Source organism: Cebidichthys violaceus, unplaced genomic scaffold, assembly GCF_023349555.1.
Source record: "Cebidichthys violaceus isolate CVI_PGR_0920_01 unplaced genomic scaffold, fCebVio1.0.p SCAF_80, whole genome shotgun sequence".
NCBI lineage: Eukaryota > Metazoa > Chordata > Actinopteri > Perciformes > Stichaeidae > Cebidichthys > Cebidichthys violaceus.
Window position 1 is genome coordinate 918963 of NW_027176965.1, and position 24217 is coordinate 943179.

General features: G+C 45.4%; 2 protein-coding genes across 2 annotated transcripts in view; one reads left to right on the plus strand and one right to left on the minus strand.

The window, feature by feature from the left end:
* Nucleotides 1-3345, plus strand: part of itgbl1 (integrin, beta-like 1) — a 40583-nt gene extending 37238 nt beyond the window's left edge. Inside the window, exon 12 of the mRNA XM_068702082.1 lies at nucleotides 3257-3345. Within this exon, the coding sequence (XP_068558183.1) occupies nucleotides 3257-3345 (89 nt within the window). The remainder of the gene's footprint in view (nucleotides 1-3256) is intronic.
* Nucleotides 3346-4002: 657 nt separating this feature from the next.
* The window catches only part of fgf14 (fibroblast growth factor 14), a 29888-nt gene continuing 9673 nt past the window's right edge, over nucleotides 4003-24217 (minus strand). The window contains exons 3-4 of the mRNA XM_068702081.1: nucleotides 8945-9143; nucleotides 4003-7702 (exon numbers count right to left, since the gene is read on the minus strand). Of these exons, the coding sequence (XP_068558182.1) occupies nucleotides 7560-7702; nucleotides 8945-9143 (342 nt within the window). The 3' untranslated portion in view covers nucleotides 4003-7559. The remainder of the gene's footprint in view (nucleotides 7703-8944; nucleotides 9144-24217) is intronic.

Here is a 24217-nt window from a genome sequence, read left to right on the forward strand (position 1 = left end):
CATACACACACACACACACACACACACACACACACACTTTATACATCTTCTCTCTCTATATAGCAGCTTATCCACAGGAGCCCTCTTCTCCCCGCTGATAATGAAAAATCTCAGTACATAGTTTATAATTATTGTTGCCCCCGGGCCTGTCAGAATCTGGACAGCTGTTCAGAAGTGTTTCTCATCATTACTCCATGACTCCAAATGTCAGCCTTAATGTCATTCAGATGAGCATCAGTGGTTCCAAATGGAGACAAGCGCTGCTTAGAAACAAAGACAATGTGTGGCGATGTCTGTTAAATGTTCCCGATTACCATAGAACTTAATGGAGTATATATATATATATATATATATATATATATATATATATATATATATGTATGTATGTATGTATTGGTGTACATTAGCATAATGCATGAGAGCTATTATAAAGGTAATGGTGTTTTACACGAAAAGGCAAGTCTTGAATATGCAGGTGAAAGCAGTGGAGCCTTTTTTTTAACGACCCAAAAATGTGTTTGTGAGGTTTTCCCAGGAATTACTCTGAACCTGGAGCTGAACAACTCACGAGTGAAACGTCAGCGTATCAGGAACGCTTGCTGGTCAATGTCATGCGCTGAATATGACCATTTCAGAAGAGGGAAACAAAGAGCTTCTTTTTTGTTCTGTCTACAAATACGGACACATCAGAATCCTGTTCATCACGGGCGTATTATTCATCGACGTGATTTTCCATCAGATCTGTTACAGCTACCTGAAACGGTTTCAGTATCAGTGACGCAAGTGTGTGTTGGTTTGAGTGAACGTTTCATTTAAACTGAGCCTTGGGGAGCGTGAGCCGGGATCAGAGAGCCTCCCACTCCAGAGGGAACACGGGCGGTCCAGTGGAGCCGCTGATATTATTCATATTCCCATTAAAACATCAAAACTGACATTGAATTACCGACCAACAAGCACCTAAAGCCTGCTTTGTCTCATTCCTCTGTGCCATAAAGCTCCATCGATGTGAAAAACTATAAAGAACACACGAGCTCTACCGCCATGAACACACACACACACACACACACACACACACACACACACACACACACACACACACACACACTGTACAATTTAGTTTTAGTCCCATATATATTGTCACCATAATATTATGTAAACAGACAAATAGAAAAGAGCAAAGAAGTATTTAAAATTGACCAGAAATATGAATGCTAAATAAATTAATATTCCCCTCTGAAATATAGTGGAAGTATAAATTAGTATATAACTGAAATACTCAAGTAAAATACAAGTACCTTCAAATTGTATTTAAGTACGGTACTAATTTCATTAAATTAGATTCAAAAACTGGATTTAAATAATGTACCAAATGTGTATTAATCCGCAGATTAAAATAGTCCCCGACCGTGGCACCACTTGCTCTTGTGTGTGCGTGGGCCTGTGGGGCAGTAGGGCCTGTGGGGCAGTAGGGCCTGTGGGGCAGTAGGGCCTGTGGTGCAGTAGGGCCTGTGGGGCAGTAGGGCCTGTGGGGCAGTAGGGCCTGTGGTGCAGTAGGGCCTGTGGGGCAGTAGGGCCTGTGGGGCAGTAGGGCCTCTGGTGCAGTAGGGCCTGTGGGGCAGTAGGGCCCGTGGGGCAGTAGGGCCCGTTGTGCAGTAGGGCCCGTGGGGCAGTAGGGCCCGTGGGGCAGTAGGGCCTGTGGGGCAGTAGGGCCTGTGGTGCAGTAGAGCCTGTGGGGCAGTAGGGCCTGTTGTGCAGTAGGGCCCGTGGGGCAGTAGGGCCTGTGGGGCAGTAGGGCCTGTGGGGCAGTAGGGCCTGTGGTGCAGTAGGGACGTTGTAAAGTTCTGAGAGACAGACTAAAGGCATTCTGGGTTTTGGTCTTTTCATGGGATTTACTGACAATAAGAAGAATAAACAGAGAGAGGCCAGCCTAATCCTTTAATGACGGGGAGGTCTGTCTAATCTGCTCCCTGGATTCAGAAGATCAACAAGCTGTTTAGCCGACTTTTATTGGTTTTCCTCTCGCCTACTTACCCATCTCTGCTTCCTCCTGGTTCTTCCACCTTTCTCTCATCATTCGTTGAAGTCCATCAGCCCTTCTTCCCTCCTCTCCTCCAGGGATGTCTTGCAGTAGATGAGTCTTTTTGAGGAGTTCTCCTAAACTCGGCATGTCCTGTCAGACAGCTCAGGGAGCTCAGGGAGCTTGTGGAGAGACAGGGGCTATGAGGTTATAACACATTCAGAGTAGAACGTTAGCCCAGTGTGGGTGTGTTTTATATACCTGAATTAAAAAAACACCCTCATACATAAATGACAGTGTTGACTCGTCAGTGATTCCCAAAACAACCAATTTGATGGTGTTGCTGAACCGACTCCCTTATTGGTTGGACACTTGAGGCCTTTTAAGATGCTTATGGAACGACTGCAGGAGATTGGACTTTAACTCTCTCTTATGTTGAAGTCAGATGTAGTACAGTCCTCGTTCCAACTCAAACTTCTATTACTTCAGTATTTCTTCCTTTGCTACTGAACAAAAAACTGCAAAAAAAGTTGTTACCATGCAGGCATGCAGACCCCCTCTGGTTCTGAAAAGTGAAGCCAACGATGACGTTCCTTAAATTTGCATTCTCTCTAGTGTCCAGCAGGGGGCGACTCCTCTGGTTGTATAGAAGTCTAGTCTAAAATGACTCTACTTCTCTCTTGATTTATTCCCTCAGTAAACATTGTAAACATGAGTTTATGGTCTCAATCTCTAGTTTACAGTCTTCTTCAATACAGCATGATGTTCATGTCGTACATTATGCTCCATTTAGAGTCAAACACACCATAAAGCAGGGGATGATTTAGGGGCGGGGCTACCTTGTGATTGACAGGTTGCTACAGTGACATTGTCCGGACTTTGAGATGATGGCGACGCCTAAAAAGCCAAACTTCAAAAGTGTAGTCCACAAACCGGCGGGTGACGTCACAGTGACTGCGTCTACATGCATTTCTTTCAGACGGTCTGACTTCTCTGTGTAAATGTCTGGCTGTATTCCCCTCTTAATTAAACCAGCGTTTTCTCTCCTCTGCTGTGTGGGCACAAGCAGTGTGAAACCCAAAAAAAATGTCCTGAGCAGCGAAGCCAGCCCCCCCCCCCCCCCCCGGCAGAGAAATGCACCCAGTGGACGCGGGGTGTGAAAAGAGGAACCTTGTTAAAGGTCAGGCATGATGGCGCAGCTCTTAATTCACAGCTTCTCTTCTCACATTGCCCTCACAGGGAATGGGTTGTGCAACTGCGGCAACTGTGAGTGCTGGGACGGCTGGACGGGGAACGCCTGCGAAATCTGGGTGGGAGAAGAGTACTGAAGGGGGGGGGGGGGGGGGGGGAGAGGACGCCGGCGTTAAGAGACGAGAGAGGCCCGGCTGCCCGGAGCGACCAGGAGCGCCGCTGATCGTCACGACCAGGCTGGTTAAAAGAATCACAGCAGCCAGGAGAAACCACGGGAGGAGGGAGGAGACTACACTAAACCTGGATGTAATTCTGCATATCACTAACTGCATCCATTCTTTTATTGTACTGGTTACAAGTGATCCTTATTGTAGGTGTGAAGGAAACATATTACCGTGTAAACGTTTGTCTCCAAAACAGCTCTATGTATGATTTTTTTGTTTTGTTTTTGTAGGAACGCTTACATATTCCAGATGATATGATGCAGATACACGATGAATCCAAATGTTGGGAAGGGAAGAATTATTCTAAGTGACGAGTTTGTTTGATCCGTTTTGAACCGGAGCGGAGCGTTGCTCCACGATTGGACGTAAAGTTCACTCAGAAGCTGAGGCGGAGGTTACTGTTTGAGGTTTTTATTTCTTTTTTTTAATAATAAAACATTAAATGTGCCGCATGACACAACATTTTGCATGGAAAACAATGCGAAGACCTTAATCATACATGGTTACAAATCTGTTATAACATGACATAACTCCAATGGGCATACTTGCAATGGTATATATATATATATATTTTTCTTTTTTTTTGTTGTTGTTGTTGTTGAAAATAAATCATTTTAACAGTGCCTATTCTTTTTCACCGGGAAACCAAACAATCTGCCAATGAAAGCCACGCTGTACCTGAAGGGTAGGCGACGGACATTTCCAACATTTCAACACGAGTGACGAGGTTTGACTTCTACGCGGAGGAAACAAAGAGAGGGCATACATAGCTCCGTGGTGGCATGCTGGATGTCCATGTCACTTCATAAAGGTGGCATCGGGGGGGATGAGAGCTGCATTGACACAAGAGCTCAGTCACCGCTTGAAAAGAGAGCCGATGAGACGTCACAAAGAAAATTTAATGTAAATTCTACTTTGGCCTTTTTTTTTTTTCTTCTTTTTTTTTTCATGCTTAAACTAGCCAAACCCCTCCGTTTTCTTTGTCCCATCGAAAGTGACAGGTGCAATAATATACTGCACGCTATATTGCATTAAGTATGTTACTGACATTACAGTACACCTTTTTGTATAAATATTCTATTCAATATGTTGTATGTGCGTCTACAACCAACACAAACTGTATAGTGTAGACAAACTTGTTGCATATATGTATGTAAAATTAGCGGTACATACCAACAGTTCTCGATAGACATAGCCTACTACATGCAGTTCATTGATGCCATCCTCTCCCCATGCAACAGATGGGACAATGTGTAAAACAAGAGGTTAGAAATCGGAGACGTTTGCTAGAAGATTCTCGTGACACATCTGAAAAGAGGGGGGGGGGGGGGCAAAGCAAACGTGATCGGTATCAGGAGACGACATCAAGCACGACCCGTATACAAGAGAAGAGAGAAAAGAAAGCAAGTGTCAAATGAAATGGTGGCTACAGAGATCCAAACAGAGATGTACATTTACACACCGGGCATTTACAAAAATAAAGTCAGCCTCGGAGGAGCCAGTTATCTGGACCGCAGGGCTGGAGCAGCAGCCAGCCCAGCATGTAGAGTCTGTAAGAGTGGAGGATGATTGGCTGTAATGAGGACAGAACATCAGCCCCAAATACAACTACAGCGGTTTCCAGCTCCTGTGTGTGTGTGTGTGTGTGTGTGTGTGTGTGTGTGTGTGTGTGCATCGTATGCCATTTAAGAGCTTTGTACAGATAAGTATTCCAACTAATGTGCTTTGATGTGCTGTAATAAGAAACGATCATGTGTAAACCCAATAAAATCATATTCACCAAATCAACTTCTTAATATAAATTGCAGTTTTAGCAGCGCGCGCACAGCAGCAACAATCTACTCCGTATTCTAAATCTTATCGAACAAAACTATTAGGAAAAAAAAAAATTAAAGAATTCCTTCAGAGCGAGACGAGCGTTGTGAATCGATGGATTCTGACAAACCGCTAACAGTCGCCATGAAGATGCCAAAGCGGAGAGTGCAGCGGGTTCAACCTTCACCGTGAGCGTGCTGCAGCCTGCAACATGCAGCTCCCAGCACCCGACTTCAGCGCTCCCGTTTGGCTCACGCCGATCCAAGAGCGGTACCCATACCATAGAAAATACATGCACGCGATTAATTCAAGGTATACGTACATCTCTAAAATGACATCAGGCAAAGACCTTTAGGGGGGGGGGGGGGGGAGGGGGGGTCTGAGTGGAGTTGATTCTGTCGCACGGAACAAACGCAATCACAGTGAAAGCTTCGATGGATTGAATCAGATCTGTTTTCTTTTTTGCAAAGAATCGGTTTCATTTCCTGGGAAAAGACTTTGGTCGTTTTCAGAGTTGGACACATCTGAGTGTGGCTTGCCGATGGACAATGCTACGTGTCCTCTACGCGGATGTCTCCGGCGGGGTTAGGCACCTTCGGGGGCCCAGCGACGGGGACCGGGAACCTGTTTTTGCATGCCGGGAATCGAGGTCCAAAACAGGCACGTGATAGGCCAAGATGATCGGTACTGGACTCTGCATGCTGAGCTAGGAGACAAATCCTCTTGTAGTAATAATAATAATAATAATAACAATATCTAGTCATTGAAAAAGTTATGATTTATAATATTCATTTTCCCTAAGTTTTATACAGTGAAAATGTTACAATATAAGCCATCTCTTGTATAACTGCTGCGAGAAGAGAGAACACAACATTAACCTTTGCCCATGCTTTAGGTTTGCCCAACCAAATAGGGATGCAGCCAGTGTAAATGTCGCCTACTGGTTTTCAGCCATGTTGTTTTTCTGGCTTTTTTTGTTGAATAAAATGGCTGCCAGTGCTGCAGTCGTCCACCATCTGGGTCAAAGCCACGAGCCTTTGCCTCGTAGTCCAAAGAAGTCAGTGAGTGAGGGACAGAGGCCCACAAGGCCTAGAGATATTCCTAGAGCCCACGCTCTGAAACGAGATTAAAGAAAAATAGACTTCAGCTTTTTTTATATTTACCAGAGAAGGCGGAACGGAAACCGCTGGTGGGACTTCGATAGTGATATGTATACACCATTCCTTACAGCGCTCTGCCGCCCACACGCACACGTCTGTTTGGAAACGCGCACGCGTGTGTGTGTGTGTGTGTGTGTGTGTGTGTGTGTGTGTGTGTGTGTGTAGGGAGCTCCTCGCATTGATTGCAGTGGCGGTAATTAGCACTTCATCAACTACGATTGCAGGAGCTCTCTGCCAGCCTCCAGTGTGTTTCTATCAGCTGTAAAAAGAAAAGAAAAAACAAGCAACACATCGATTCTTCCCCCTCCACAAACTGTGTGTGTCTGTCTGTCTGTAAGTGTGTGTGTGTGTGTGTGTGTGTGTGTGTGTGTGTGTGTGTGTAAGTGTGTGTGTGTGTGTGTGTGTGCCTGTTGTGGGCAACACGAAAATTTGAATGTTGTTGTCCGTGTATGTGTTGCCACATCTGTTTGAATGTGTTTCTTAGAAAACCAAACAACTCTCCTATCTCTTCTAGGTTACTTGACAAAGAGGAAAAGAAACAGAGTGAGGCTGGAGATAGAAAGAGAGGGAGAAGGGCAGAACGTACTGGTAAAAAATAGAGGACGACAGTCCAAATATTTGCTCTATCTATACAGTCTCTATCCCAGAACATAGCTGGTGAACTGTGGTATAGAAAATAGGTCTGAAGGTACACAGACTCTGCTGCAGCAGCAGGGGGCCATCGCAGAGAGAGAGGGGGGGAGAGAGGGGGGGAGAGAGAGGGGGGGGGGGGTTTCTTGTACGAACCGCCTGGCAAGCAAAGTGCCACGAGCGTGGCCGTGAAACACAGGGTTCTCACAGTTTTTAAGGGGAATCTAAAGGCATTCCATGATCAGAGGTCCTCTCTTTTTTTCTCCCTCCTGTGTGCCGGAGAAAGTCAGCCGCCTCGTTGTCCATGCGTCCATGTCGAGGAGCGGCCGGAGAAAAGGGAGAGCGAGGCTGGAGAGAAAGAGGAGCAAGAAAAAGGGAAGGGGTGGTTTTCGCCTGGATCTGGTCCCCCAGAAGAAAAGAGGGTCTGGAAGTCTAGTCTCCGTCACTTCCCTCCCCCCCCCGCCCACTTCCCACCTCCGCGTGCACGCACACACACGCGCTGGGTACCGGTCGGGTGCGGGGCTATGTGGCGGGCTTGTCGGGCTTGCTTACAGGTTTACCTCCGTTCATCACCGCCGGCTCACTTGTGCTTTTACTGGGAGGCGCCGCCGTCTTGGGCGCCGTCTCTCCGACGTCGTGCAACGATGGCTCTCTGTACATGGCGACTGGAGGGGCGGACGATGGAGAAGACAAAGCAGAGAGACAAAGAGCACAGCTGTTAGCGAGAACTTCCCCACTGCACTCTTAGAGTTTAACTGTCGAGAACTATTTCTTTCCCCACAATATTGGTTGTTTGTGTACTTTTGCAAAGGATCCGACACAGGCAGAAAATCCTTAGAACCTTCAAAGAAGATGTCCTGCAATTTAAAGAAGCTTTCTGCCCGTGGGCGTCCTGACCTGCTTCTGTCTCCACCGGGGCTGATTCTAAATCTAAGCAAATGCTTTTCAACAAAACACGGAGAAGTGCCTCATTATCCTCCACTTCACAGCCGCGGTCTTGACGGGACACTTCAACTTGATTCCACGTTTTGTTTGGTCGGGAAGCAATCAGGCAGCTCGACTGACAGCGAGTGATTGCGGCATCAGCTGGACTATCAGCGCTTCATGCTGCACTCACAGAACTGTCCCGCCTCCCGCACTGTACTGTACAGCAAAATCAAGGAATCAGCACATAGTTACAAGAATGTGTCAATGAACCACATAGCTGTACCTTCACTGGAGGCCTTGTGGTATGGATGGGGCATCCGTCTCTAACGTAACAAGGGTAGTCGTGTTCTTTTAACTGGTTTTCACCCAAATACATCAGGATCTATTTGTGTCTCCACCTACGCCTTCTGTTTCCTTCCGTTTACAGTAACGAGGTCTCTCGCAATGTTGACAGCTGATGAACTCCTTCAGGCACCAACAAGTGAAGAGGAAATATGGAGGACATGCTGCCCCTTTAGTCTTGGAGTAAATCCATATTGAAAGCTGTTAAGCTATGTTTTATCCTGCTTTACTCATACTATATCTTTTGATTACTATTATGAACGAATTATTGAAATAAAGCCCCTAAAAGCAGATGTTTGCCCTACAATATGACAAATCCACCTCTGATAGTTCTGTTGCCATGTTAATATGATGGGTGGGTGCTGGAAGCTGTGCACCTTGCACATCTGGCCCTTTAAAGGATAAAGTTGGTGATATAAATTATGCTCAAACAGGAGGAAATTGTCGGGGACTATTTTCACTCGCGGATTATTACAGATTTGGCACTCTACTGTGCAGTAAGATGGTGTGTGGATCGATGAAGTACAAGTCTTTTCACCTATAGTGAAAAACTGTATTTATTTAATACATAAAAATACTCATAATAGAAGAGAGAAATCTATAATGAAATGAATTGTTCAGTCTGTCACAGTACGTACCTTCTAATGGCTTGGGCAGGAAGTGAGCAGCTGGTTTGGTTTTTTTCACCCGGTTCCCCTTCATTGCTTGGCCGTCTTTATTGAGCCCTAGGAACCAAGCTCTCCCCGACTCCTGTTGTCTGTACAGCATGGACGAGTAGATCACGTAGTAGTTCTCAAACACAGACTCTTTGAACTTGCACTCCGCTGTAAAGAGTTCCTGCGGGGACAGAGGGACAGACACAGACACCGGGTTTGTTGTAAGAACAGGCTCTTTAAAAAACAAAAAAATAAAGAAAACAATTCACAGATTCCCTTTGAATGTAACACATTCCAGTTGGACTCCGATTCATAATTCACAGTTCACGTGAATTACAGATGTCGGATTCATAATTCATATTCAAACAGTTCTGGGGGTCACCTTTAAGTGATAATATTGCAGAAACTGCCTCGCCAGGTGAAATGGACTTCCATCTGTCGTGAAACGGATTAGCGCTGCAGAGTCCACCTCGCTATAATCGTGTCTCGAGCCGAGCCTAATGACCTGCTCGGGATGAAATGCAACTCTCATCCTCACCTTGGCCCTCAACCTTGACATCAGATGTAAGAGCACTCGTTTAGTCAATTAGCTCATGTTCCCGGCGGGAAGTATATATTGTTGGGCACTGACCCTCGCACCTGCAGCGCTGCAAACATCAGCAACACTCCCCTGTTACTCCAACACTTCGTTTAATTGGTTAAACCCAAATGGGATCATCTCTCCCAAATACGATCTTGCATCAGTAATCTGTCTATGACTGCCTTCTGGACTTTGTAGGACTAATGATAGAACTAGTGGACTCCTCCATCCTTTTGCACCTCAATATGGCAATGACAAATGAACGGCGTCTCCATACCAGAAGGGTAATGAAGAGCGTAGCCCCGCTGTCCCGCCCCGCCCGGCTATAAATAAAGACATTGGTCGGGGGGGGGGGGGGGCGGTGTATAATCAAAGCGCACTCGCTCACAATGGAGAGTTTCACCGCATCTGTTGTGAGCGGCTCACACTGAGCCGGCTGACAGTACTGACAGTGAATGTAAAATCCCCCGATGCGCCCCGTGCTGCCGGGGCTGTCAGTGTCAGAGTCTGGAGGCTTCTCCAGGAACCCAAAATAAGGAACACTTTCATTTGCTTTGCGACATACGGTTTACATCGTGCAGGACGCACGTGCAACATTTAAATAAACATTCGCAATCTTATCAAACAGGGTCTCTGACGAAGACGATGGAAAGAAGAAAACCTTTTTGATTCAGCCGTGTTTGGATGATGAGGGTAAATCTGAAAGGAGATTATGCTATAAATATGTCTGCAGCCTGTGTGTAGATGTCTTAAAGTTGACATGACTATAGAGCCAGCCTCTGTGAGGTGACGCCAGCACAGCACAGCTTTGTGTCTAAATCTGACGACTGTACATGTTCACAGTAACGATGTTAACACGCCGGTGTTCAGCAGGTGTGATGTTTACCATGTTCACAGGCTTACGATGTTCAAGGCTGATGGGCATGTCATTAGCTTTGCAGGTATCTGCTCATAAATCAAAGTGAGATTTCTTTTTTGTTGTACTGCAGCACAACAATTTCCCTCGGGACCAGCGGAGCGTTATCTCATTATCTTATCTTATTGCAGTTCATCCTGAGCAGGATGTGAATGTGCACACCACATTTGTGCCAATCTAGTAGATGGAGAGCAGCAACCCGACGCGTCGCATGGTTTGTTACACAGAACCACGTGAGAGGCCGTCGCTGGCAGCTGCTCGGACAGGCACTTTCAAAAAATACTTGGCAGCTGATTGGACGAACCATCTATCTATCTATCTACCTATCTACCCACCCACCCACCCACCCACCCATCTATCCATCCATCCATCACCACCTCTCCATGTCGTCACACTCTTCACAGAGCTCTGATTGGTCTGAACTACATAAACGCGCCACTTGAAGCCCGTAGAAGATGGATTCTCGCATGATATCACGATAATCCTGCTGCTGTGAGGTAAGGTAAGACACAGACTTTGGGTGTCTGTACAGAATATCATGGCAATCCATCAAAAAGTTGAGATATTAGCAAGAAGAATGAAGTTTACATACAATATCTGTCATCACTTCTTACATCCTGTGAAATTGTCATAATTAGCCTATGAATTCTTGAGTTATGGCTAAAAAGCCATGTTTGACCTCCAACATCTAATCAGTTCATCGTTCACTTTGGGAGGACGTTTGTGCCAAATTTGAAGACGTTCCGTGAGATATCACGTTGACAAGAATGGAATGGAAACAATAATCACTGTGGTCACAGCCGTCGCTGGAGCGGAGGCATACAATCTCATTATTTTGCAATGTCTGCAATATGCACAAGTCTTATATGTCCATACATCATACGATGAGTCAATATCGTAATAATGGTGACAGGCCTAGTTTCAACATACTTTGACTTCATAGTTATTTTATAAATCTCCTGTATTGTACACAGACGACAGATTATGCTGTAATCAGCCCCTTGGAGCGCCACTCCTGTCGGAGCTGATCCCCCGACAGCAGAGCTGAGCAGCGAAGGAGCGCAGAGACACTCGGGATGAACCGGAACGATCCCGAGCAGCACCCGGCTGCATCTGCGAGTGTCCTCTCTCTACCCTTGGTTGAGGACTCGGGGGCATTCCCGAGTGTTCGAGGCGCCAAAAAAACGCAGCATGCATAAACAACAGCGTCGACTGAGACGAGCAGCGAGAAACAGTCTGTCAGCGGAGGCACTGAGGGGTCAGATCGGCGATGAATGCGAGATGTGTGGCGGGAATTCCCACCTTGTCCTGCCATTACGCAAGAGAATTAACTTAACGGAATACTCCGGTGTCAAATGGAGGGATTGGGACGGAAACTACGACTACAACAGCTGGGCGGCAGACTGAAGCGATAAAGAAAGCTGAGCCGTACATGATGGAACCCGTCCGGCATGTTTAACGTCATATCAACAAACAGTCCCTCTGGACGGCGCACAGGCTCGACCCCGTCGTTATTCTTTTTATCGTGCGCGTTAAGATTTATCGTGCGTCAGCAGCGGGCAGTTTATTAAACGGTTTACAATTCAGTATCTATCTACACACCGTAGACGCAGCTACGGGAGACATTTTGGGGTTAAGTGTCTCGCTCAAGGACACATTGACATGAGACTAGTGGAGCAGGGGATCGAACCGCCGACTCTCTGATTGAAAGGCGGCCCTGCTCTCCACTTAGCCACGGCCTCCTAAATACATACATACGTACACATACAACGCAGAACTCCGTCTAGTAGTGTTGTTTTCGTCATGGTCCTCTGAGTTGCCTCCATGACATAATTCATTTGACTTTGTGTCTCCGTCAGGTGAGCGCCGCCTGCAGGTCGGTCGGCTGCTGTGATCAGACACAGCGTTCTTGTGGCGGCGGTCCAGGTACGCGTCCGGGCGCTGATTACCCGTCGGGCGCTCGCAAAAACAGCCCCGAGTCAAACCGATCATGCGAGGCGGTGCCATGGGCCGTAATTGTGGCTAATCAAAACGCCTCCGCTGAGACACACGCGACGTTTGTTGACAGAGGCAAAGCAAGCGGAGGTCGGCTGTTTGTGGAGCTCGACTTGTCCGTCACGTTAATCAGTTTGCTGACTTCAGATACGGTTGATTGCAGGAAGTAGAGATCCACCGATATGGATCTATTGGTGAAATACTGAATCAAATAGCCGGATAAGGTAGATCTGGTATCGGATACTATTAGTAATGTATAAATAATAAATAACAATTTAGTACATTTACGTCTGTGTATTTGTTTGTTACATTTCGTTTTTCAAAGCCAGGAGAGCAATGTCGAGCCTGATGTTGCCTCAAATACATAAACATGATTCCAGTCAGCTTCTTAAAATCAAACACTGGTGTCCGATCAGTGCTCCGTACGGACCGATACCCAAAGTTTATATATCGGTATCTGTATCTGTATCGGGACTGAAAATGCCGCATCCCTGATTTTGAAGAGTGCTGAAATGATAAGCCAAACTCTTTTATTATCTCATCACACAAGTCCATAATCTCCTAATTAGGCGATAATATGTGCATCTCCACATATCCAAGCATGCGAATGAAAGAGAGAGTTGTTTGCTCTTTAATTCTACCCGACGTGTGAAAAATAAGGGCGGCACGGAAGAAGAAAGAGGGAGAGAGTGAGACTCGGACACGGAGCACTCTTTCACGCCAAATGGCAAATCAAATCTTTTTTTTTGTGGCACCAAACGGTTGATTTTCTCCCCCCCCCCCTCTCCTTCCCTCCCGCTCCACATCAGCGGCTCCCTGCTCTGCGAGGGAAGGCCATAATTGACCTTGGCCACAGCCGGCGCGAGGGGGCCAAAAACCGCTCAGCCACCACATAATCAGCCCCCGGTTCGCCGAGGCTAAAAAGACAGCGGCGGAAATAAAGGAAGAGATGAACAATCGAGTGAAGGCAGAGGGAGAGCGGTTGAGGGGAAAGGGAGGCAGATCCTGGGAGGATTTGTAAAGAAAAATAACACAACCGAAGAGAAAGAGAGGCAGAGACAGACGGAGAGAGTGGGAGTCTGACATAAGAAAGAGTGAACAGGCTTTAAAAGACAAGAGAGTCACTCTGAAACAAACAAAAAAGAAAATCACACAACGGGTGTCGTGATTGCCGAGCATGACCGTCTAAAAGTAGGTGACGGAAGGATCGCGTGGGGATGGGAGGAGGGGGGGATGGGAGGAGGGGGGGCACATTAGTATGCAGAGTGACTGCTCGTTATACCCCAACTGTGGAAACTGAGAAATTGTTTATTAATGCTGCCAGTATAAAACCTATTAATCCATGGAAAAAGGTCAACCTCTAGAAAGCTGAGCTGCATTGGCGATGCCGAGCCGCGCTCATATGTATAAGAGTCACGTCGGCGGCAGCGGTGCGTGCAGACAACGGGCGCTCCAGCAGACCTGTCTGATTATCAAACCCGGAGGAGGAGGCGGAGGAGGAGGAGGAGGAGGAGGAGGAGGAGGAGGAGACGGTGGCCAGATGAGGAGAGTCACGAGGTAAACAGCTGGATGCATCGTGTACGCAGACGGTGTACAGCTTCAGTCTACAGTTTGTTTGTTTGGGTTTTAACTTGAATGATATATGACATGACTGGTGATAATATATATAGAACATTGTCCCCACATTTTGTTTTTATGAACATTTGAGTATGACAGCATGAAGAGGAGAGACGTCAACGTGTTATCAAGGAGCCAAATGTCAAAGGAACAATGTTCAGGAACAAAATCAACGTTGCTCTTTGTCTCCACTGACACTCAGGTCTGCTACCCTTTGCAAGTTATTAGCTACAACTGATGAAGACATCAGCAATTCACAGGCGACGCAAATAATATCATGTTTGATGAATGACATGGTGAAAAGATAGACTATGGTAGTTTGTGTGATGTGTTACGAAAAGTTACTTCTCATTTTTCATGCATTTCCCTACGAAAGCCAGCAACGCGTGTAAATGTCCACTCGGTCTTTTCAAAATAAACTTCTGTCTACACAAGAAAACTACTTACTTAGGTTTAGCAGAAGATTGTCATTTGGGTTGAAATAACTACGGAAGTGTCGTGACAGAAGTACCCGAGTTACGAGACAAATAAACACACGTTAACTTAAGAAACGGCGGTCTCCTGGCTGAACGATCGCCGTTTGTTGGACCCGTCCACCTCCACTCCCGACCCGCCGTGTGTGGGCTTTATACTTCCTCTTCATGATCACTTGGATACCATACACAATCATTTCATGGGGTGTCTACGATTTACGCCGCATGTGTTTTGCCGGATGAGGCCAGCAATTTCGTGACGTTTTGAACAGTATTTTGCATCATGTTACCTGGATACAGACGGGGTGAATCATTCCTTCTGAACTCTGTCTACTTTATGAATACTGAAGTAAAACGTCTCTGTCTACTGATAAAGAAAACATGTCAGATCATAAAACAGTAAGCCAGCAGTCTGCACATTTACCGTGTGAAATATGACTTCATCTGAATGTATTTCTATCAGACTATTTGCATATGGTCACCTTAACACGCTGTTGTTGCAATACTTCCATTTTAACTGCAAGTAAAGAACCTATTTTTTTACTGTCGGGGTGATAAAAAGCACTAACACCTCCACCAGAAGCACTTAAATGTTCAATAAAGATTCCCTGAAGACTTGGACCCTTTAACACTGGCCCAGTGCAGCTCCCCTGGAACATTTCACACACACACACACACACACACACACACACACACACACACACACACACACACACACACACACACACACACACACACACACACACACACTCAGTCTATGCTTAGAAATGTTACACAGAGGTGTTGCTATTCTCAGTGGAAAACAAACCTGGTGTATGCTGAAAAAGTGCAGCCAATGCTGAAGTGCCTTAAAGCTGCATTCTCTCTAGTGTCCACCAGGGGGCGACTCCTCTGGTCGTATAGAAGTCTAGTCTAAAATGACTCTACTTCTCTCTTGATTTATTCCCTCATAAACATTGTAAACATGAGTTTATGGTCTCAATCTCTAGTTTACAGTCTTCTTCAATACAGCATGATGTTCATTTAGTACATTATGCTCCATTTAGAGTCAAACAGACCAGAAAGCAGGGGATGCTTTTGATTGACATGTCGTTGCCACAGCGTCGTCAGTTTAGATAGACACACACCGAGAAAGCAAATATCTTTGGAATAAAACGTCAAAGAAGACAGGTCTGCATTGTTCATACTCAATAAATAAAAATAAAAAAACATATTGTAGGAAAGTCTGTTGGTGAGCAAACAAACACACAAACAAGGCACAACCACCAACACCTAGATCAATGGGGTTACACATACATCAGTGTGTGTGTGTGTGTGTGTGTGTGTGTGTGTGTGTGTGTGTGTGTGCCTGAGTGTGTGTGTCAGCGTAATTGGTGCCAGATTGGTGTCAAGGCCGGCAGAATTTGTTTCTAGAATGGCGAGTCATTTCTTGTCAGGGAGAACTAGCAGTCTGCCCTGTGCAACAAGCTGACAAGCATTTAGCATGCATGTCTCACACACACACACACACACACACACACACACACACACACACACACAGACACACACACACACACACACACACACACACACCTACAAATCTGCCGAAGTGCTCACCCAAAGTCCAAGTACACACAAAGAGAAATGAGGCATATTTTCACACAGACAGAGAAATGCAGAAGGTGTTTCCAGGTATGCAGCTGTTCCTCCTCTCTGCTCTGGTTGTGTTGTTTACACCCTCAGGAACAGTGTCCCAGTTATTTTGAAAAGAGGACATGCGTGTCCTCTCCTTGTAGATTCACTTGGCGGTGACTCTGTCTCTCTCCGTCTCTCTCTCGCTACTCTGCACTTCAACATCTTCCTCATCTCGGCTCTGAGCTCTGGCGAGCGTTCATTTACGTGAACAGAGAAGAGAGCGAGTCGACTTTGGGTTTTTAACATTCAGCTGTTGGTCTTCTTACTCATCTTTTATTTTTAGCAGCAGCGCCCTTGGTTTCTGTTAGCAGTCAAGCTTCTGGGACTACTTTCATTTTTATTACTGTTGTTAAATTCAGGCCCCTCTCTGGTTTTTTCGGTTCAAGTCACCAACCGAGGGTCGTAAAGACCTTCACCAAGACTAACAGGAGAAGGCTGATGGTATTCTATACATTTCTAATTGATCAAGATCCACGAAAAGACCAAAACCAACAATGAATGGATTCAACTATAAGTATTGTCTGTGTATCCAAAGCCTGATATTTGTATCTCATTCTTCTGCCCTCTAGAACCACTAACAACACATCAGTTATCCCCTGGTGACATCTTCCTTCATTACGTTACATATGTGTATTGTGTATTGTGTATTGTGTATTGTATTGTGTATCTACTGCCAACCAGCGATGTCCGGAGTCACTGCAGCGTCCGGTCAGCCTCAGTCCAGAGAACGGAGAGGTACGGGTCATCTCTGGCACAATTTAATGGTTTATTTCATTGGATTGAATCCAAAGAGGCAGAAACAAGAAAACGACCTCCCGACCTCACTGGAGGCTGCTGCTTCACCGGAGCAGTGGTGCAAAAGCTCCGGGACATTGTACCCCCAGTTAGCAGCCAGTTTGAACTAAGCCAGTGCGAACGGCAGCACCGGAGTTCTGATCCCAGGAGGACTGTCTGATTCTCCAGCGGATCAGCAAACTTTCTGATGCTGCCCGTACGCAGGTCAGACCGAGGTCAGACCGAGGACTCCTCCGGCGCCTCACGACTCGTGATGCTGGACTCTGAGCCGACTGGATCCGAGTAGCTGCGGCAGCTGACAGGGCATCTGTCTCCCGGGGCGACCGCAATACAGCATGATGTTCATTTAGTAAATGATGGTCTATTTAGAGTCAAACAGACCATAAAGCAGGGGATGCTGTAGGGGCGGGGCTACACAGTGATTGACAGGTCGCTGCCACTGAGTTGTCAGTGTTGTTGTCTCACTACTTTATGATTGAAACTGTATACAGTGCAAACTGACTATTGCAGTTCATTGTCACTCTACCATCACCCACCGCCGGTCTCCCTGGAGGTCTAGGGCTTGGAGAGCATGTTTCAAGCATTAGCTTATGGATTTCCCTTGTAAATAGAATTCTTACTGTTAGCCAAACCTACTGTACATGCGCTTATAGTCAGGTTTAGTTCTCCAAACTTCTACATGAATCAACACCGACAGATTACAGCTGTCTGTGCCTCTGAGGTCAGAGGTCGTCATGGCTGGTAAGATTATGAAATAGGCACTGTGGGGTTATAGCGGTGGTAGTGCAGGCCATAATCCGGATGCGAGACCATTACATAAGCAGTCATCTCTATTACTGCTGGCATAATGAAGGGTTAGCCAGGTTCACACAGTTTGTACCACGTGTGTGTGTGTGATGAAGGGTGGTCCATGAAGTTAGATGATGGAGCTGCATTGTGGTACGCCGGAAGACCTGAACAGCTTTATGGGGGGAAAAAAGGGATTTCTTCAAAGTGCCCGCTTCAATATATAATACGATTGAGGGATTTGGTTACAGAGTCCTGCGTTCCCTTTGGTATTTTTGAAAATGTGACTGTAGTGGGGCCATTTCACAGCGTCCATCCCTCCTGAAACCCTGTTGACATGCAGCCAGAGCACTCAGCCTGAGAGTCTGTGCATGAGGGGAGGACGGCGGAGGATTCCCCGACAGTCTGTCTCTCTTTCTCTCCGAGGATAAAATGTGGCATGGCTGCAGCTTCAAGGCTGAGTGAATCAACCAGCCGGCCAGAAAGGAACCACGAAACCAACCGGCCCGCCAATCAGCTGCTATATTGGATTTGGGGAAAACAGACCTGGATGTAGTCAGTACTTGACTACCTGCAGCTCTGTTGCCTCGAGCTCTTATGCATTAGTCCAAGACATGTAATCTGTCTTATGATCAAACAGGAAAAAAAAACACACAATGCATGGGGAAGAACGCTAATCAGTGTCTTTCTGCAACATCATCTCAGGACAAAAGCTGTAAGAAGTGCTCCACATCACACGGAGGAGCTCCTAAAGGTTGAGGGCTTTAACAGCAGCACTGTCAGCGTTTCTTCACACAGGATGTTTTCATAGACTGACTGCTCTGATAAATGTCAACTGTTACTTCATTTCAAGAAAGTTCTGGCTGGTTCAAAACTCTGGCAAACATTTCAACAAGGGCTATTTCTCTATATGTATCCAGTTAGCCCCATGCAGTGGTTATTATAGGTAGATAAAGGGATTTAGCCCGCTGGTGCCTCTCACCCTGGGCTTTTCATACTGTTGCTGTAACGAAAAGTAATGCACTGTAATTTGTATATATATCCCACAAAATCAATTCTTAAGAATCCACGTAATTGTGAACCAGGAAGTATAAAGAGCAGGAGGACGTATGCAGGAGGCCGGGGTAAATGCTGAATGGACTTGTATAGAGATTTTCTAGTCTTCCGAATCACTCAAACCTCTTTTACACTACATGTAATGACATGCACCCATTCACACCGATTCATACGCTGATGTGCAGGGGCTGCCATGCCGGGGAGCCGGGGATCGAACCGCAGACTTTCTGAGTGAAGAGCGACCCGTTCTACTACTTAGCGACAGTCACCTTGTAGATTAAAAAACACATGACTTTCATCAGGAGACTGTTTGCGTCCGGTGTGGAACCAGAAACCAGTGTTGATTTGTCATGTAACTTCCGTACTCAAGCAGCCTCGCTTCAATATATATATATATTAAACCAAACCACGATCTTTTCCTGAATTTAACCAAGTACTTTTCGGTGAAGACAGGCTTTTATTTTGAAAATGTCGTATGCACGTAATGAGGGTACATTGACACTTGTTGCTTGACATTCCTAGGAGAATGCACGGAAAATGATTACAACCTTTTTGTAAGATATTATACGAACCAGGAGGATACGTCGCCTTGGGCAACAACCCGGGAGCTCGGTGACAGCATGTGACAGTATTCCATAAGTCTTATGAAATGAAATGTGCAGACGTGTAGAAAAACGTACCGGACATATTCGACTTAACAGGAGAGTGTGAAACGCAAGTTTTGAAACGGCTGCTTGTGTGGGTTTTTTTTTTTTCCCGAGACCATACAAGCACAAGCTTCCTTTTCCTGCATGTGCATGTTTTTTAAACGCGGAGCGAGCGTGGGCGCATCACACAACAGCGGCTTCTAACCTGCCGGCCTCTGCAGCGAAGCTGTGGCGTCAGTACCGTAACCACGAGATCACACGGGACCAACATTTACATGAACGGGTCAGAGCCAGTCTTACTACAGTGCCGCGTGATCTGCATTTAATGTTGCACTACTTGCACCGCGTCCACGCTACACATACATGATATAGATATGTATACAATTCTCCTACTTTATATTGAAGTTCTTGTTTATCAGACGAGGCATCGTGTACACACAAACACCTGTTACTAGTCCTCCTGCACTAGCTGCTGTGGAGCCACACAGACACAGTGGGGAGAGGATTAACTCAGATTTAAGAGAATGAATTTTCATGATTTACAACCTGCCTGTAACAGCTCTCGCCATATTGATTTTTACAACTCCAGGGGTGAAGCTTGATAAAACGTTACTCTCATTTCACGGGGGGGAAATAGAAAAAAGGAAGGGGGGGGGGGGGGGTGATTCTTGTGGAGGAAGAGAGAGGACTGTGGCTATTACACCTGCAGGCAGGCCATTGAAGACTTCTTTGTCGCAGCAAAAGAAGCGTCATCCTTCTTACACACACACACACACACACACACACACACACACACACACACACACACACACACACACACACACACACACACACACACACTTTGATCCAGCTACAGAGAACAACTTGAATAGACACAACAGTCCTTCGAAGGTTTGAAGTGTGCTATAATAGCCAAAAACCCTTTTGAATTTCTCTTTATGAATCTTCCTCGGAGCTATAGTGTCAAGGAAAGAAGATATATGTATACAGTGCTTACTGAGACAAATATTTCACACAGCTTCTTTAGACTTGGCCACTGAAAATGTGATGGTGGACCGATATGCTGCTCGACACCATCTCTGACCCAATGGAGGAGGCATTATATGAGGATAATGTTACAAAATGAGCAGATTGGTTCAACAGATTTCCAGTCAGATTTTATGTTTTCACACATCCAAAAAGTTGTTTACTGCAGCGTGCAGATCCACCTGTCGGAAAGACGCCTCAGAATATACTATATATATATATATAATGAGCGACATGAAAGTGAGGAGATAAATGGAGCGAACGTGCGAATGAGCTGCTAATTATTCACCAGAACCTCTGACAGTTAATCAACAGGTTGATGACGGCGCCAGAGGAAAAGTTAAGGGATCCTAAAAAGTGATTTTAATTCAATTTAAAGGAGAATGTGAATTTGATGACAATCCATCCCACAGTTGAGACATTAGACGTTGTCACGGCCCTCGGCTGCTGATACCGACATCCTTTAGCGTCCGCATGAGACACCCATCGGTTTGTGGACTGCGGTTTTGAAGCCTCAAGCAAAAGTTTGGCGTTTTGGAGGACGTAGAGACGGCATACACGGCTCTGGTTGAGGTAGCGACCTGTCAATCACAAGGTAGCCACGCCCTAAAGCATATCCTGCTTAATGGTATATTCTTAATAGGATCTTAATTAACTAAATGAACAGAGACCATAAACTCATGTTCACAATGTTTACTGAGGAAATAAATCAAGAGAGAAGTAGAGGCATTTTAGACTAGACTTCTATACAACCAGAGGAGTCGCCCCCTGGTGGACACTAGAGAGAGTGCAGATTAAAGACACTTCCGCATTAACTTCACTTTGCTGCGCCAGGCTGTCAAGTAATTACAATGTAAACCCATCTGAGTCATTATTAAACGCTCAGAGACGATGCACAGAAAGTGTAATGACGTCGTATAAAGATTTTGCGATCTGGCAAACACACCAACATGCTGTTTTTAATGTCACATGCTCTCAAGTTCATGGATCTGGAAGAATTTAAGACTACAAATTATGTATAAAACCAAAAAAAGTCATTCCTTTGGGTAAAATACAAAACCGGTTCTCAGACAGAGAGCGTTGTGTTCGTACGACTGTGAAAGTATATAGTAGAACTCAAGCAAAGTCCAGATATAAATCAATTCAAGAAGATGTACGAAGGTTCATATGGATCGTCTGAGTCTGTACACGCCTGAAAGAGCGACAAAATAGATCTCCAAGAGAACCGATTTACGGACGCATACCGAGTTGCTGAGGACTACTTGTTGAGCCCTCATCCCTCCGCTGATCATTTGCACATTGCACTGCTCTTGAGGCAACAAGCGCACATGTATTTGCATGGTGCTTGACATTTACACACTGGGAAAGCAATTAGGCAAGAACGAGGGTCATTAATGCAGTGAACAGGCCAGACGTGTTTGCTCTGATTCATGGAGATCTGAATCCTCTGTTCTTTGAGCCTCCTCTTCTGTTTTGGCAGACTGTGTCCAAGCACTATGAAGGCCCACTCATTGAGGAAAACAAGGGACTACAGGATAGCACTGGGAACAAGGAGACATTAACAGAGGCTCATAGTGCTTGGTATGAATTGGAAAGTGTCGCAGAAAAGTGATCCTAACTGCTGGCATGAAGTTAATAATAGAATAGGGACATATTCTGCTTATTTTGTGGTTCATGCTTGTATTTTGTTTTTTTTTACGAGCGCATGTTCACATTCTTTAATGTTCAAAAAGTCTGAAACGCTCCATTTTAGTGCCTGTCTCTTTAAATCCCCCTCCCGAAAAAAAAGCCCCGTCTGCTTTGATCGGGTTGCAAGAAAAATACGGTGCACGTTTGCAAAGTTCTCAAGCCGTGGGTGGAGATATGGTATGCGATATATATATATATATATATATATATATATATATATATATATATATATATATATATATATATATATATATATATTCTAATGAGCCTGTATGAGACATAGGAAGAGGAGCCGAGTCTCAATAGGTTGTTGAAACACGCTTCTGATCTGGACAGCCCACAATCAGACGGATCGGGTCGTCTTATTTCACAGTTTGTGCGTTGGTACACACTCCAGATACACAAAGGTATGTGCACAAGTCCTGTTAAAGTAAAATGTCCTGATATGTCCTCTCTGTGTAGCAGTGACTTGATGATATGTCACCTTTGAATCTAAAAAGAAATGTATTTAAAATGCACCTTTTCTGAGGGAAGTGCTAGGTTTGAAAGGTTGTTCCTTTGGCGAGCAAATGAACATCACGACATTGAAGGAAAAAACACTGATATTGGTATTGGTTGCTAGGTGACAATGGCACCGGGGTGCATCCCAAAATATGGTGGCGGTCACGGCTCATGACTTACTACCTTCCAAATCACGACTGTTCCCACAACAAGTATTGTTCCTGGGTAGCAAACATCATCATTCCCCCACTTCTTACGCGAGTAATAAACGTGACACAGCTAAAGCACAGCGTGAGCAGCAAGCTGATCTACAGCGAGCGCTCTGCAGAGGAGCTGCAGGCTTATAATTGTTCCAGTTATAGTTGCATGGAGGCTTTGACTCCAGAAGTAAATAAAAGGCGATGAAGGTGTACTGTGCTTCATATCTTCATGTATCGTCTTGGACGGCAAGAGTTATTTGAAAGTGTTATTCCTTTAATAAAAAACCTTTCACTGTAGTCCTTGTGGCCACTAAATATCTTGAAGCCGAGTTGTTTACCCTGCAGCAGGGAAGGCTTAAGGCCACTTCAGACCCAGCAGCACGGTCACACGGTGCTGAATGGAGATGTGAACCACAGCGTTTCATCCTGATGAGCTCCTGACACACCTTCATTAGTTAGTGGGCCACTCAAGCAAACAGGGAAAGAAATCCCACTGTTACTTTCTCTTCCAGGCAACTATTGACAGTAGTGTTAACGCAGATATGTTTTCACATCAATGTACCAAGGAAGTAGATGCCCTCTTTTTGAGGGTATTGTCATATTTTAGAATCTCACCTTTTATTGGTTTGTTACTTATTAATTCACACTTGACAGCGCTTGACTCAGAAGTACATGTAATACATTTGAAGACATTCCCTCCAAACGTTTCTGAGATATTTAGTAAAGAAATGTAATTCATCATAAATAGGAACATTCCAGCACTAAGTGTAGCGATCAGGAGGCAGGTGGAGGTACCCGAGTATAACGAGAGGTCCTGAAGGTTGTCTCTTAAGAGGTGATCACATTCAAAGAGATGGATTCATATCAATACCAGTGTCCTTTCTACAGGAAATTAAAATAGGTGTACTCTGCTTTTACCTGCTATGATGACTAATTAATGAAATCACAAGCCCGTGTGTGACTCTAAAGGTTGGTCTTGCTGGATAGTGTGTTGCTCAAAGCGGTGGATGCTTTTAGCAGAAGGAGCAACTGACAAATGGGTGCAAGACGCAGTGGTTGTCCGCATGCAAGACTGATCATATTGCCAAACACAACGGCGACTTTCCCTCTCTCTTTTTGTACCCCGACTCTTCTTCTCCCGACCAGTCGATGCGGCATTTGTATTCTCTCCAGTCTCCTGCTTTCCCATTACCTGTCAGCAGCACATAATGTATAGCTACAGCACAGTAGCTCTGCAGCAGCCGTACCAATGCTGACTAGCCAGTGCTTCTTGTGGTTTTTTTTGGCCGCTCCATTTCAA